We start from the raw sequence: 15,582 nt of genomic DNA, 5'->3' as shown, positions 1-15,582 counted from the left end.
CCAAGCCAGCCAGGCACTGCCACTTGCCCGGTGCCAAGGCCCCTACCTTGACCGAGGGTGGAACTGCTGGGGTCCCATTGCTGGCCTCTCCAGCCCACTCAGTCCTCTCCACTGCCGTCTCCTCCTCCTCCTCCTCCTCCGCTGCCTCCTGGGGGGTCCCATCAGCACTCAGCCCCTGCAGAAGGGCCACCACTGCCTCGGGGCGAGGCAACTGAGCGATCCGGAAGTGCTTCTTGTAGTGGGGTGTATCCTTGCGGATCAGCCGCTGCTTCCCCACTGGGAACGGGCGCTCTTCGTCCTCCTCCTCCTCCTCCTCGCTCCGGACCAGCGTGTCCTCAGCAAAATGCACCGTGGGCTGCAAGGAAGACAGCCTGCTCTTCACTGGGGGGCGGGGGGGGGGCCCACGGCATGCCCCGGAGAGCACAGCAGACTCCGTCCCAGGCAGCCTCCGCAGGCGGGAAGCCCCGGACAGACACGCCTCTCTCCCAGCCCCGGAGAGAACGGCTGCCGGCCAGTGGAGCAGGCGGCCCTCGGCTGGGGGGCCCGAGGGGCAGACTCAGAACAGGAGGAGCGCCCCGCTGGGCCAGGCCCCTCAAGGAAGCCCAGCCAGTCCAACCTCCCGCTTCACACAGTGCCCCCCCCCGACGCCTCCGAGGAGCACACAGGCAGGGGGACAGGGCCTGCCCTCCTCTCCCCTGCAACTGGGACTGAGAGGCATCCTGCCCCGGAGGCTGGAGATGGCCCATAGCCACCAGACTAGATAAACCTTCTCTCCATGACTCAAGCCCTTCTTAAAGCCATCCAGGCTGGTAGCTGTCACCACATCCTGTGGCAGAGAATTCCATAGGCTGATTATGCGCTGTGTGAAAAATTACTCCCTTTTGTCGGTTCTAAATATTTTGGCAATCACATTTCCTTTCGGGCCTTGCATTGTCACCCATGATGATTCTGCGGAGGACTCTGGTCCTCCTGGGTTTTCTAGCTTGCTGGGTCCTATCCCTCCTTTCACGCAGTGCTACAATCCACACGCACCCCCCCCGTCCTTTCTGTAGAGACGGCACCCAGGCGTAGCAGCGTCCCACTCCTCCTCACTCTCCCAGCAGGTTTCCGTTCTGCCCACCATCTCTCTGTTTTCGTCAGCAAGGCAGCACTCCAGCTCGCTCGGCTGGACTTCACCACCACCAACGGGGCAGAAGGCAGCTTTAGACACTGGGTGCTCCCCGGGTGCCAGGACTGGAGGCCAAGGCACTGAAAGCATTGATCTTAAAGTTGGATTTGAGGATCGAATGTCGAGATTCGAGGAGGAATTGTGGGAAAATGACGAAAAATTAGTCTCTAAGGTGTATAAGCTCTTGCTTTTGGAGGAGACAAGAGATGAAGTGGTCAAAACGACTATGAGAAAATGGGCTCATAAGATAGAGATGGCAGCTTGGGAAAAAGTATGGAAAACTGATTTAAAATTCACGGAATGTTATACTTTAAAAGAAAATTATTATAAGATGATGTACAGGTGGTATCTGACACCAAAAAAGTTAGCATTAATGTATGAAAATGTTCCAAACAAATGTTGGAAATGTGGACAGTGTGAAGGAACCTTTTTTCATATGTGGTGGTCATGTGGGAAGGCAAAGGCCTTTTGGGATATGATATATAATGAGTTGAAGAAAAATTTTTAAATGACATTTCCTAAGAGGCCAGAATCCTTCCTGCTGGGAATAACGCAAGGAGAGTTCTCCAGAAGAAACTTAACATTTTTTTTAGGGGTGTGCAATTTGGATTTTCTGTGTTTCGATTCAGATCCAAATCGAAACACCTCCGATTCGTTCTGTATCCGAATTTGGCCCTTCCGAATCACCCCCGATTCGATTCGGATCTGAATTAATCCGAATCTGAATCGATTCGGATTAAAAAAAAACGGGTCCTGGGGCCAAAAGAGTGGGGTGGGGTGGTAGTACCTAATGGGTGGAAGCTACCACCCCAATTGCAGAGGGATTGGCCAAAGAGCTGGTTTTTGGTGAATTTTTGAAGCCTCCACCCATTAGGCACTACCACCCCACCCCACTCTTTTGGCCCAGATCCCATGTTATGCCCCCAATCTGCCCCAAAGACACTAAAACTTCAAAAATTCACCAAAAATCAGCCCTTTGGCCAATCACTCTGCAATTGGGGTGGTAGCCTCCACCCATTAGGCACTACCACCCCACCCCACTATTTTGCCCTTGGGACCCGAAATTCGAGTAAATGTCACATCAGACCTTTTTGCATTGAAGTCAATGGGAGGCAAAAAGGCTGGAAATTCAAATAGACGTCATTGCTCAAAATGGAGGGGGAAGAAGAAGGCATTTGCTGGCCACAAAATGGAGGGCTGAAACAACAGATATTTCGGAGCCGAAACGGGGGTGATTCGTTTCGGCTCTGAAAAATTTCGGATGGCTAGAGGGGTGATTCGGTTCGGATCCGAATCACCCAAAATTGGCTGTTTCAGGTACAGATCGTTCTGTACCCGAAACGTTTCGCACATCCCTAATTTTTTATGTATGCAACCCCGGCAGCTAGAATGGTATATGCGCAGAAATGGAAAGATAATAAAATGCCCTCAAAAGAAGATTGGTTGATAAAAATTTTGTAATACACTGAGATGGCAAAACTTACAGCACTCATAAGGGATGAAAACTTGGAATGTTTCAAAGAAGATTGGGAGCCATTCTTACTTTACTTAAAGAACTATTTTGCTAATATCGACTTTTCAGCAGGGTTTGAAATTTAGTAACAACAGCAGGTTGGGTAGGGTAAAATTGAGTTTGCAATGTGTAGGATATATGTTTTGAATAATTATAGCAATGGTAGATTTGTATAGCTAATATGAACCGTGCAGACTGGTAAGCGGGAAGTCAATATTTACTTGTAAGACAAATAAAAATTTTAAATGCAAAAAAGACAATCCAGTTTGAATCTCTTGTTTGCTGAAAAGTCGCAGCTGCAGACAAAAGACCCAAAGGAGGGTGATTAAAGCAAGGAGGAAGGTATGGGGGCGTGGGGGGTGTGTGTGTATTCGATGGCAAGTAGATTTGCATGGAGTGCTTACGTGCAACATATATTGAGGCAACAACACTAGAAATTATGCAATGACTTTTATAGGGTTCATCTTAAATGTTAACAGTGACTGTTTTGTAACTATGGTGGGGAGGTGGGGAGTGAGGCTCACCGGCCTGGCTGGCTGGCTGGCTGGCTGGCGTCCCGGCCCCCTCCTTCCCTATGCCAAGACCAGCAGGCCTGCCTCTGCACCACGCCGGTCACCCCAGGGGCAGCGGGCAGAAGCCACACCTGCCCTCCTTGGGGGCTCCCACCAAGGCCAGTCGGGGGGGGGGGCAGGGCTTGCCTGCTTCCTGGCTTGCTCCTGGCACCCCAGCCTTCCGTGGGGCGTCATGTGGCCAACCCCCCCACAGGCTGAGCCAAGAGGCCCCTTTCAGAGAGACCCCGCACTTCTCTCTTCTTCGGGGGGGGGCTGCTACATGTGGGTTTAGCTAGGGCTGTCTGCTCTTAGAAGGTCTACATGTGCAGAGCAGTGTGTGTCCAACATTCGGGGCGGGCGGGGTGGGGAAGGGAGCCTTCTTTCGGTTTGAGACTGATTTGGAAACCCAGAGCCCTGCTTCCCAAATGCAAGCCGGTGTGATTTCTGATGCAGAGCCTTCCAGAATGCATCCCCCTCCAGGACTAGCTCCAAGACCAGCTGCTCAGGCACAAAGTGATTTGCCCAACCCAACCGTCTCTCAGCATTCCCAAGAAAGAGATGGGGGTGAGGAGGGAGTTGTGGGAGGGCCCACAGGCACTCCCCACCCAAGGCGCCTCTCTGGCCATCTCTGGCGCCTGCCTGCCTGCCCCACAGGGGTGATCCCTCTGCTGCTGCCGCCGCTTCCTTTTGCCTGGAGAGAAGAGGAGGGAGCTCCACACAACCCAAGGTATGGAGCTCTGTCTAATGAACCAGGCGCCACCAGCCTTAGAGGGGGTCAACCCTCTAAGAAAGCCGCCTTGGTATCAGGCACTCCCCCCCCCGCCTCCCCTCTCAGGACAGAGAGGTCTACCCAGGACTCTCGTGCAGACTCCAAAGCCTCACCTCCAGGAACAGGAAGGCACCGTGCAAGACTTGGCACAACTTGACGCATGGACATTTTAGGGAATTCGGCCTCATTTCTTCCCAAGTCCACAGGTTGAGGAACAGGCTGCAAGTCACACGGTGACGAAACCCAGAGCAACCTCTTCGCTCAGGGCTCTCTGGCGGGATATAATCCACACACCCCCCCCCAATTACTGGATAGGGGCATTCCTTGCCTCTTGTTATGGAGCGGGTCACCATCAAGAGGCACCCTGAATCCCTGCTGCCCCAAACAGACACACCTTCAGTCACGGAAGCCAACACTCAGTGAAGGAGAAGGAACCTCCAGTCTGGGTGGGAAACCCTCAACTTGGATTGGCCAGAGACTGGGGTTACATCAGAAATAGGCTGAACAGGAAAGCCCACAGGCAAGAGGCGAGGGCAGACCGACGAGCTGTCTATTCCTGGACAAGGGTGGGGAGAAGTATTTCCCTTCTTTAATCTTCGGGGAGATCCATGTCTCATGTGAGCAGCAGGGCAGATCCAGCACACACGGAGGCAAAGCCGGGCGTGGGCAAAGTGATGGTTGGAAATTGGCATTTTGGGGACAAAAGAAAAATTATTTTTCTTCCAATTGAGCAGGAAAGGGTTTGCTTTAATTGATCAGATCAAGAGAGTAGGTACCAGATAGGTTAGCAAGATGACAGTGTACCTGCACATGGAGAAAGCAGCTCTAACGGGAAATGGACACGTCTGTGCACTGCCCATTGAGGAGAAAGATGCAGTGGAGATTTCTCCTGACCCAAAGTGTTGCAACGCCCATCCAAGCTCCAGAGAAATGTGAATCGTGAGAACTAAGATACCACTGGAAGGAGAAGGAAGGAGAGGAAAGGTGTGGCTGGGAGGGACGGTTCCTAGATCTGGTGAAGCAACATCAGCAGGAGAAGGAAGTGTTCACTTTGAAGAAAGAGACCTGGCAAGTAAGTCAAGTACAGCTCCAACTGTGTCAACAAGAGAAGGAGCGTCTTGCCCAGCGGGAGGCTCACCGGGCCATCAAGAGGAAAGACATCTTTGTCTGCAGGGGGCAGAGCTCTACCAACATGGAGCAGATCTTAGCCCGCTGCAGCTCAAGGGTGAGAGAGGGAGAGAAGCGAGAGGAGGAGCACCTTCGCCAGGAACAACAGCCACAGCCAGCCAAGGTCACCCCAAAAGATTTCACCCCAGGAGGAGATCCCCACGTGTTTCATGCCACCTTTGAACAGGCTGCACAGGAAAGGGATCTTCATTTTTTAATTTATATCCTGCTCTTCCTCTGAGGAGCTCAGAGCGGTGTACAGGGATACGTTTATCCTCACAACAACCCTGTGAGGTAGGTTAGGCTGAGAGTTAAGTGAATGGCCCAGAGTCACCCAGTGAGTTTCATGGTTGAATGGGGATTTGAACTCGAGTCTTCCCAGTCCTCGTCCAACACTCTAACCACTACACTATGCTGGCCCCTTCAGGAGGGCAAGTATATGGGTTGTGTACCCAATTCGATTGATGGGGAGTTGGCAGAGGGTCTTGGTAACATGCCAGAAGGAGGGGATGCTACTCGTGTTAAGGCTGAATAACTTGTGTGCAACAAGTTTTGGTTGGGAATAGGTTTTAAAACCTTGGTTCCTCAACCACCTGGGAAGTCACTAAGTCAACTGGAATTTGTAAATGGCCTCAAGGAGCTAAAGCAGCTAACAAACTAAAGGTACTTGGGCTGAACCAAGTGTATTGCCAACACCAGAGAGACTCGGGTTTAAGGACAGAGCGACTGAAAGCGTGGTGGGCAGCTGAAATGCCTGGTCCCCAACGGAGGTTTAATACAAGAACTCTGGGTGGGGGAGGGAGAGACTCCAAAAGGAGAACTGACAGCCACTGGGAGGGGGGGCCGAGGCACACCCCGTGTCTTTGTACAACAGCTAGCTTTGTGGACTGCCCACCACGCCTTGCCACGGCCACAGACTCAAGCCAAAGGTGGCGTTTCCAATGCAGGCACACACCACATGCCTGGCAAGGAGAACTTCACTGCAGACGCCCTAGCAAGGCAGAGTGCCAGACAATAAAGCTGGACTCAAACCTGGATGTTGCACACTTCTTCCACTTGCAAAGAAGGGCAGGAAACTGTGGAGCAACGAGGCCAAGACCTCTTGGTTTTTGCCAAGAAGCCTCTTCATTATACATGAATTAGACCTTGCATGGACTCTCCCAAACCTCTTCATTACTGCATATGGACTGTATGTATAAAATGCTTGCAAAGTCCCTGGGTTAGAAAAGACTGGCAGGGCCAGGAGTTCAAGCCTTTTGTACTTGAGGTTCACTTTTAAGAAAGAACTGTTTGGCCATTTGGTCTTGGAGGAAAGGGAAATTTTAAGTCTATTGGTTGTGTTTTGAAAAATGGAGAGAACTTTGACTTGGGCTGATTGGAGATTTTGAAAAGCATTGGTGGGACATTTGTGAATATATAGAAGGGTAAGGTTCTAATGGCGCAGCGGGGAAATGACTTGAATAGCAAGCCAGAGGTTGCCAGTTCAAATCCCCGCTGGTCTGTTTCCCAGACTACGGCAGCGATACTGTGTGGAAGATGGCAATGGTCAACCCCTCCTGTATTCTACTAAAGAAAAACCACAGGACTCTGTGGTCACCGGGAGTCGACATCAACTCGATGGCACTTTAGGAGAGAAAGAGTGGAGAAAAGCAGCAGCAGAAAAAGAAGAAGAGTGCATTGCAGAATCAATCAGAAAGGAGTTCAGCTTGCAGTCAAAGCTGAAGACTTGAAGAAAGACAGCCTGAGAAAGACTGCAGAACTGAAGAATTGCTGGCACAAACCTATGGTGGTACACAGAGCTGTTAAATCACCGGTAGAGTCGGGTAATCACTGCAGAGCTGAAATCACTAAGGACTGGAAAAGAAAAAGACCTGAGGCTGGATTAAGGAAAAGCCAAAGTTGCTAAAAGGGATAATCAAAGACTTTAAGTTAGGCTCAGTGAGAGTCAGGTTAGTGGATGCATTTTTGACCTCCTTTTGTTTGTTACTTATGCTCTTTTGGTTAATGGAGTTTTTATTGAACTAAACTTGTGAAGCAACTTTTGATCTGATTAAAGTTGAACTATTTGTAAATTAAAATTTTCTTCTTTACCGCTAAAAAAAAAAAAAGTAGCTTCCATTTCTCCACCCCATGCCTATAGGCCTTCCCATTTTACCAACGTTTGTTTTTGCAATAGAAGTTTGAAAGGCTGTTGTGGTAGACTCAGCCTAGAGCACAGAATTCTACTTGGTGGCAGCGAGATCCGTGTTACATGTTAGCAGCGGTGTGGCTCCTCCACAGCCAGCTATGTCCATTCCTGGAGGTCAATGAATTTAAAACAGTGGTGCATATGCTTGTATCTAGGCTTGACTACTGTAATGCACTCTACGTGGGACTGCCTTTGTGCGTAGTCAGGAAATTACAACTGGTACAGAATGCGGCAGCCAGATTGGTCTCTGGGCAAAGCTGAAGGGTCCATATAACACCGATTTTGAAAGAACTACACTGGCTGCCAATGTTTCCAAATGAAATACAAAAGTGCTGGTTATTAGCTAACAAAGCCCTCAACGGCTTGGGTCCAGGGTCCTTAAGAGAGCACCTTCTTTGTCGGGAACCCCACCACCTATTAAGATCAGCTGGAGAGGTCTGGTTAGGGTTGCCGTTGGCTTGTTCAGTGGTGACCTGGAACCGGGCCTTCTCTGTGGCTGCCCTGGGGATTTGGAACACGTTCCTTGCTGAAATAAAAGCATCTCTTTCTCTGTTTGTTTTTAGGAGGGCCCTCAAGACGTACCTGTTTCCCCAGGCTTTTAACTGAAATTGTAAGTGATTTAATATGTTTTTCTCTTCTGAGAGAGTTGTTTTGTGAATTTTAACATTTTTAATATGGTTTTACATTTGCTATGTTTTCAACTTGTACACTGCCTAAAGATGTCTATATCAGATGGTACAGAAATATGATAAACAAATAAATAAATGTAGGGGGCCAGAAGCCAAGCCATTCCCATGACCTTCCATCTACAGATGAGGGCCCAAAGGGAGATGCTGTGCAGATTCACACTCTCTCAGCCAAGGACCTGCTTAACCGCTGAACTAAGGTAAAACCCAGGAGCAGTTAGTTGCTGTTTTGCATTTTCTTTCTTAATTCTGATGTGCTGCAATGCTTTTAATGGGTTATTTGCAGACAAAATCTCTTGTATTAGGACTCCACTGTTTCTGCAGAGTCTATTAAGGTGGTGTTCAGCAATCCCTCTTGGAGTATTATATTGGATCAGTTTCAATCTGTGATGCCTGAGGATGTGGACAAGCTGCTTGGAGCGGTGCGGCCTACCACTTGTTCTCTAGATCCTTGCCCAACTTGGATGCTTCTATCTAGAAGGGAAATTGTTGGAGAGGGCCTAGTTAATATCATTAACTCATCACTGAGGGATGGTAGGATGCCTCATTGTTTGAAGGAGACCACTAAAGAAGCCTTCCCTGGATCCCTCAGTGATGGACAGTTCTAGGCCAGCCTCCAATCTCCCACGGTTGGGCAAGGTGATTGAGAGAGTGGTGGCTAACCAGCTCCAGGCAGTTTTGGAGGATACAGATTATCTAGACCCATTTCAAACTGGCTTTAGAATGGGCTATGGGGTGGAGTCTGCCTTGGTCGGCCTGATGGATGACCTTCACCGGGGAATCGACAGAGGGAGTGTGACTCTGTTGGTTCTTTTGGATCTCTCGGTGGCCTTCGATACCATTGACCATGGTATGCTTCTGGATCGCCTGGGGGAATTGGGGATAGGAGGCACTGCTTTGCAGTGGTTCCACTCCTCTCTTAGGCAGATACCAGATGGTAGAGCTTGGTGACGACTGCTCTTCGAAACAGGAGCTATAATATGGAGTCCCTCAGGGCTCCATTCTGTCAGCAATGCTTTTTAACATTTACATGAAACCGCTGGGTGAGGTCATCAGGAGATTTGGTGTAGGGTGTTATCAGTATGCTGATGACACCCAAATCTATTTCTCCTTATCATCATCATCAGCAGGAGGAAATAGCATTCATTCCCTAAGCGTGTGTCTATGAGCAGTAATGGGATGGATGAGGGATAACAAGTTGAAGATGAATCCAAGCAAGACAGAGATGCTCGTTGTGGGGGATTGGAATTTAAGGGATGGGTTAGATCTTCCTGTGCTGGATGGGGTTACACTCCCCAAGAAAGAACAGCTACGCAGCTTGGGAGTGCTCTTGGATCCAGGCCTCAGCATGGTATCTCAGGTGGAGGCTATGGCCAGGAGCGCTTTCTATCAGCTTCGGCTGATTCAACAGCTGAGTCCATTCCTTGAAGAGAACAATCTCAAAACAGTGGTGCATCAGCTGGTAACCTCCGGGCTCGACTTCTGCAATGCTCTCTACGTGGGGCTGCCTTTGTACATAGTTCAAAAACTTCAGTTAGTTGAAAATGCGGCAGCCAGATTGGTCTCTGGGGTAACCCAGAGAGACCATATTATGCCTGTCTTAAAACAGTTGCACTGGCTGCCACTATGTTTCTGGGCAAAATACAAAATGCTGGTTATTACCTTTAAAGCCCTGAATGGCTTCGGTCCAGGCTATCTTAGAGAGTGCCTTCTTTGGTATGATCCCCATCGCTTGTTGAAGTCATCTGGAGAGGTCCGTCTCCAGTTGCCACCGGTACGTCTGGTGGCGACTTGGAACTGGGCCTTTTCTGTAGCTGCTCCTGGACGATAGAATGCACTCCCAGCAGATATCTGCAGTTTAGGCTTACTGTCGGCCTTTAAGAGAGCCCTAAAAACTTACTTGTTTGGCCTGGCCTTCCACTGCCACAGGATGTGGTGACAGCCAACAACCTGGATGGCTTTAAGAAGGGTTTGGATAACTTCATGGAGGAGAGTTCTATAGGCCACCTGCAGCCTCAAAGGCAGGATGCCTCTGAGTACCAGTTGCAGGAGAGGAACAGCAGGAGAGAGGGCAAGCCCCTTTCAACTCCTGCCTGTGGCTTCCTGTGGCATCTGGTGGGCCACTGTGGGAAACAGGATGCTGGACTAGATGGGCCTCCTTGGGCCTGATCCAACAGGGCTGTTCTTATGTTATTAAGGTTTATAAATAGTTTTTAAAAGTATTTTAATTAGTTTTAAATGGTTTTTTAAATTGTTTCTGAATTGTTTTTACATTGTTTTCAGCACTGTGTTTTAAATGGTGTGTGTTTTTAGGTCTTTTTAAATTTATTGTACACTGCCCAGAGCCTTTGGACAAGTCATAAACACCTGGGCTATACCTGTTATCAGATACACTGCAGGAATAATAGACTGGACCCAGGCAGAGCTAGAGACGCTGGATCGTAAGACCAGGAAAATAATGACCATCAATCATGCTCTGCACCCCCGCAGTGATGTCGATAGGCTATACCTCCCTCGCAGCTCAGGTGGAAGAGGAATGCTGCAAGTCCATCAAACAGTAGAGGAGGAGAAAAGAGGCCTTGAAGAATATATCAAGGACAGTGAAGAAGATGCACTTCAAATGGTCAATAATGAGAAACTATTCAACACCAATGAAACAAAGCAAGCCTACAAGAAAGAACAAGTCAAGAACCGAGCAGAAAAATGGAAAAAGAAGCCACTGCATGGTCAATATTTGCACAATAAAAGTGGAAAACCAGACATCACCAAGACCTGGCAATGGCTTAAGAATGGCAACTTGAAGAAAGAAACAGAGGGTTTAATACTGGCTGCACAAGAACAGGCACTAAGAACAAATGCAATAAGAGCAAAAGTCAAAAAGTCAACAACAAACAGCAAGTGCCGCCTTTGTAAAGAAGCAGATGAAACAGTGGACCACCTAATCAGCTGTTGTAAAAAGATCGCACAGACTGACTACAAACAAAGGCATGACAAGGTAGCAGGGATGATACACTGGAACATCTGCAAAAAATACAAGCTACCTGTAGCCAAACATTGGTGGGACCATAAAATGGAAAAAGTGGTAGAAAATGAAGATGCAAAAATATTATGGGACTTCTGACTACAAACAGACAAACATCTGCCACACAATACACCAGATAGAACTGTAGTCGAGAAGAAAGAAAAAATAAGTCAAAATAATCGACATAGCAATACCAGGTGATAGCAGAATAGAATAATAATAGAAAAAAACAACAAAATACAAAGATCTACAAATTGAAATTGAAAGACTGTGGCAGAAGAAGATCAAAATAATCCAAGTAGTAATTGGCGCCGTAGGTGCAATTCCAAAACACCTTGAAGAGCACCTCAACACCATAGGGGCCACAGAAATCACTATCAGCCAATTACAAAAAGCAACTTTACTGGGAACAGCCTATATTCTGCAACGATATCTATAACAACAGCAACAACACTGACCATAAAATTCAGCCATCCCAGGTCCTTGGGAAGGACTCAATGTCTGGATAAAACAAACCAGTCAATAACACCTGTCTGACTGTAAACAAAAAAAATTTTTTTATTATTATTTCTTATTTACACAGTCAGACAGGTGTTATTGACTGGTTTGTCAATCCAGACATTTTTCTCCTCCTCTACTGTTTGATGGACTTGCAGCATTCCTCTTCCACCTGAGCTGCGAGGGAGGTATAGCCTATCGACATCACTGCGGGGGTGCAGAACATGATTGGTGGTCATGATTTTCCTGGTCTTACGATCCAGCGTCTCTAGCTCTGCCTAGGTCCAGTCTATTATTCCTGCAGTGTATCTGATAACAGGTATAGCCCAGGTGTTTATGGCTTGTATGGTGTTCCCGCCATTGAGTTTGGACTTGAGGATTTTTCTAACATTCCTGATGTATTCACTTCCCATTTTTCTTTTAACTTCAGTGTGTGCAGTGTTATCAGCCTGGAGAATGCCCAAGTATTTGTCATGTTCTTTCTCTTCCAGGTTCTTGATCTTGCTTCCATTGGGCAGTTCTATTCCTTCTGTTTTTGTTATTTTTCCTCTCTTCATTATTAATGCAGCACACTTGTCTAGTCCAAACTCCATTGCTATATCGCTACTGAATATACGGACAGTGTTTCGCAGTGATTCAATTTCTGACTGGGACTTTCCATACAACTTCAGATCGTCCATGTACAGCAGATGGTTGATTTTACTTGATGTTTTAGATGTTTGGTATCCGAGGCCTGTTTTGTTTAGTATTTGTGAAAGTGGAGTCATGGCAATTACAAACAAGAGAGGGGATAGTGAGTCCTCTTGGAAAATATTTAATACCCTTCCCCCCAATTTCCTTAATGTGCACAACCCTTACTTTTCTAGTACATTTTATATGGTTTTAATTTAATTTATTTTTTTACACATTTTATACCTCGCTCTTCCTCCAAGGAGCCCAGAGCGGTGTCCTACATACTTGAGTTTCTCCTCACAACAGCCCTGTGGAGACGGTTAGGCTGAGAGAGAAGTGCCTGGCCCAGAGTCAGCCAGCAAGTCTCATGGCTGAATGGGGATTTGAACTCGGGTCTCCCTGGTCCTAGTCCAGCACTCTAACCACTACACCACGTTGGCTCTTTGGCTTTCCCCCCTATTTACATACCATCCCAAACTCACACCTCTGGCTGGTTTACAATAAAATGCCTTCTCAAGAAACTCCTGAAAGTCAACCTGAGCACCAAAACGCTTCCAAATCCCACCGTCTTCACGCCTACCGAGTCTCAGAGCGTCAGCCCCAAACACCCAATGAAAAGCAAGGTAAGCATAAAGTGCGCCTTGGGGCCAAACAGAGACCCCAGAGCCAACTTCACGGATGCACTGATGGGATGTGAACTGATGATGCCCAGCCAGGGAGGAGCTATTGGGGCTGAAGGGAGATGGGGCGGGGAGGGGCGTAGGAGGACCCAGGCCACTCTCAGACGCCCCGGAAGGGTCCCGGCCACCCCATCTCGCAACTAGGGCAGCGGGGGTTGGGGGCCTCAGGCGGAAAGGCCGACTCACCCCCAGCCACTGCTCCCCAGACGGGACTCCAGCTGAGGTGGGACGCGCCCTGCAGGCCAAGGCGGGCCAAGCCAGGAGGAGGGTGGTGGGGGTGAGCGGCCGTGGGGCTGTGGGGTGGGAGGAAGGCATTTCAGGCCGAGGAAGCCAAGGAGGAGACTGGGGGTGGGGTGGGGTGGGGTGGGGGGGGAGCAGAACCCGCCCGAGCGGAGGAAAGGGCAGCCGGGCCGACCCAGGGCAGGGCCCGCTTCCTTCCGAGGAGAGGCTGGCGCGGCTGAGTCCAGGGAGGCCACTCAAGGAGGGGCAGCAGAGCCCGGGCGGACGGAGCCAGGAGAGGGGCCGAGGGAAGACGCCTGCCTCCCCCTCCCCACATCTCGGCCCACTTCTGGGCACAGGGCTGCTCTTTCCCGGAGAGCATGGAGGCAGGCGACTCTCCCCAGCTCCAGCCAGGCCAAGGGGCACCCGCCGGCCAGCCGGCCAGCCTCCCCTCTCCCTTTCCCCACCGCTGTGCGGAATGAGCTTTGTTCTGGGTGGCGGTGGCGGCAGCAGCAGGATCTAGGCAGGGTGTGTGCGCACCAGGGGCCTTCCGAGGGGGGCCTTCCGAGGGGGGCCTTCCGGATCCAGCCTGAGTGGGATCTAAAATGAACTGAGCAGGCATCCTACCACGTGTGAGCGCGTGCATCATGCGCCCGCCCGAGCGGGAACACTGGCACAGGGCATCCTACCACGTGCTGACCAGGCCTCCTACTGAGACGTCTGCGCAGAAGAGCCTGAAGGGGGGGGGCTCTCCGCCCGCCAGACGCCCCCATCGCCTGACAGAGAGCTCTGCGCTCCTCTGAGGCCTCCCTGTCGGCAGCTTCCGGGGCCCGAGCTCCCTTTCCCTCCGAGCCCGGGTTGGGAAGCCCGGGGGCCCCTCCAGCAGGCAGGCCCAAGAGGGGCTGGGCACGCGGCCTGCCCTGCCCCCAGAGACGGCCCTCCCCACTTCCCTGTCCCCGACGCAGGACTCCGGGCGCCCCCCGAGGACCCGCCTGTTTCTCAGCTGCCCAGAGCAAAGGGGGCTTCTGCTGCTCACATCAACAACAAGAGGACCGGGCCGCGGTTCCCGCCATGCCGCCCTCTGAACGTCCTCCCAAGTCCTCGGGGCCTGGAAAGGCACCACTCCCACCACCACCCCCCCGTCTGCCAGGGCCTGGCAAGAGAAGCCCAGCTCTGGCCAGCCCCCCACAGCGACCCCCACCCCGCTGGCCCCGGCTCCTACCTCGTTGTACTCCACCTCCAGTTCGTCCTCCTGGGCGGCTGTTTCCGCTGCCGCTGCCTCCTGCCGCCGCCGCCTCTCTTCCATGTCCTCAGGGCTGGCCCCGATCCCCTCCTCCTCCTCCTGGCAGCTGGCAGAGACGGTGCTGCCGGTGTCCTCGCTGTGGTTGGAGGTGGCGCTCAGCCTCTTCTCCTGGGCAGAGGGAGTCGAGCGCGCATGAGGCGGCCACTCCCACAGGGCAGAGGGAGCCTTGCCAAGCGAGCACGCGGGGCCCGCTCCCTGGAAGGGCCACTCCCGCTGCCACCGTCCAGCAGCCCCCGCACTCCTCGCTGGCGGGGGGGGCCCCCCTCCAGGATCTGTCAGCAGAAGGCTCTGCAGCAGGCAGCTCCAGCAGCTCCCGCCCTCTGGCTCCAAGCCCTGCAGAGTGGCCGGCGAGGAGTCCTGCTTGCCGGGTGGACGGCCTGAGGCAGCGCAGGGGGTCTCTGGCTGCCCCCACGGGAGCTGCCGGCCCAGAGCCCCCCGGGGGGCCCGCCCTCACCTCCGTGCCGGCGGAGTCGCGCTCAGCTGCCCCCAGCTTGGCAGTACCGGCCTCGCCGAGCCGCACGGCCATCACCTTCTTCTTCAGGAACTTCAGCTCGCTGGGGTGGGGCGTTGCCCTGCGCTGAAGACCCTGCTGCCAACAGAGGGGGGGGGCGGGGTGAGGCAGCGGCCTCTCCGCAAAGGCCAGCGCCGGCCAGGCCCCCCCGCCCCACTTACCCTCTTCTCGGCCCCAGCATCCTCCTCCTCCTCCTCCTCCTCCTCACCCCCTTTGGGGTCATCCTCAAACTGGATCACGCTGACCCGGTTGAGGTTGCTGTCTGCCCAGCTGTCGTCCACGCTGTTCTGCAGGAGATTCTCTGCAGAGGGAGCAGATGGGGGGGGGAGCCTGAAGTGGGGGGGGGGAGTGGCCCACATCCCCCCCCCCGCCGCACCAGAAGAGGCCGGCCTGGCTGACCTACCTAGGCTGGGGGACGGCTGCTGGGGAAGGAGGTAGCAGGTGAGGACTTTCTCCCCCGTCTTCTCATCTTCCTCCGTCTGGAACTTCAGCATCGACTGGGACTGGTTCTCCGCCAGCCAGAGCGCCTTCAGGTTGAGGTTGGTCAGGGCAAAGGGCAGGTGCTGCAGCCTGCAGGAGAAAGCAGCAGCCGCCGCCGCTCAGCAGGGCAGGCCAGCAAGAGGCCCGAGGACACG

General features: G+C 51.8%; 1 protein-coding gene across 14 annotated transcripts in view; it reads right to left on the bottom strand.

Moving 5' to 3' along the window:
- SCRIB (scribble planar cell polarity protein) overlaps window positions 1–15,582 on the bottom strand; it is a 111,083-nt gene that overhangs the window by 57,841 nt on the left and 37,660 nt on the right. For 13 of the 14 annotated variants that reach the window (XR_008306168.1, XM_053245733.1, XM_053245730.1 and 10 more), the window contains 5 exons: window positions 15,351–15,517; window positions 15,109–15,248; window positions 14,891–15,025; window positions 14,356–14,544; window positions 47–355 (listed from right to left, as the gene is read on the bottom strand). Coding sequence is in view for 13 of the 14 variants with exons in the window: in XM_053245733.1 (XP_053101708.1) it covers window positions 47–355; window positions 14,356–14,544; window positions 14,891–15,025; window positions 15,109–15,248; window positions 15,351–15,517 (940 nt within the window). In the remaining variant the exon portion in view is untranslated. The remainder of the gene's footprint in view (window positions 1–46; window positions 356–14,355; window positions 14,545–14,890; window positions 15,026–15,108; window positions 15,249–15,350; window positions 15,518–15,582) is intronic. The other variant, XM_053245728.1, reaches the window with a different exon arrangement.

This window comes from Hemicordylus capensis, chromosome 4 (assembly GCF_027244095.1).
Source record: "Hemicordylus capensis ecotype Gifberg chromosome 4, rHemCap1.1.pri, whole genome shotgun sequence".
NCBI lineage: Eukaryota > Metazoa > Chordata > Lepidosauria > Squamata > Cordylidae > Hemicordylus > Hemicordylus capensis.
This window is presented reverse-complemented; position numbering and strand designations above follow the sequence as displayed.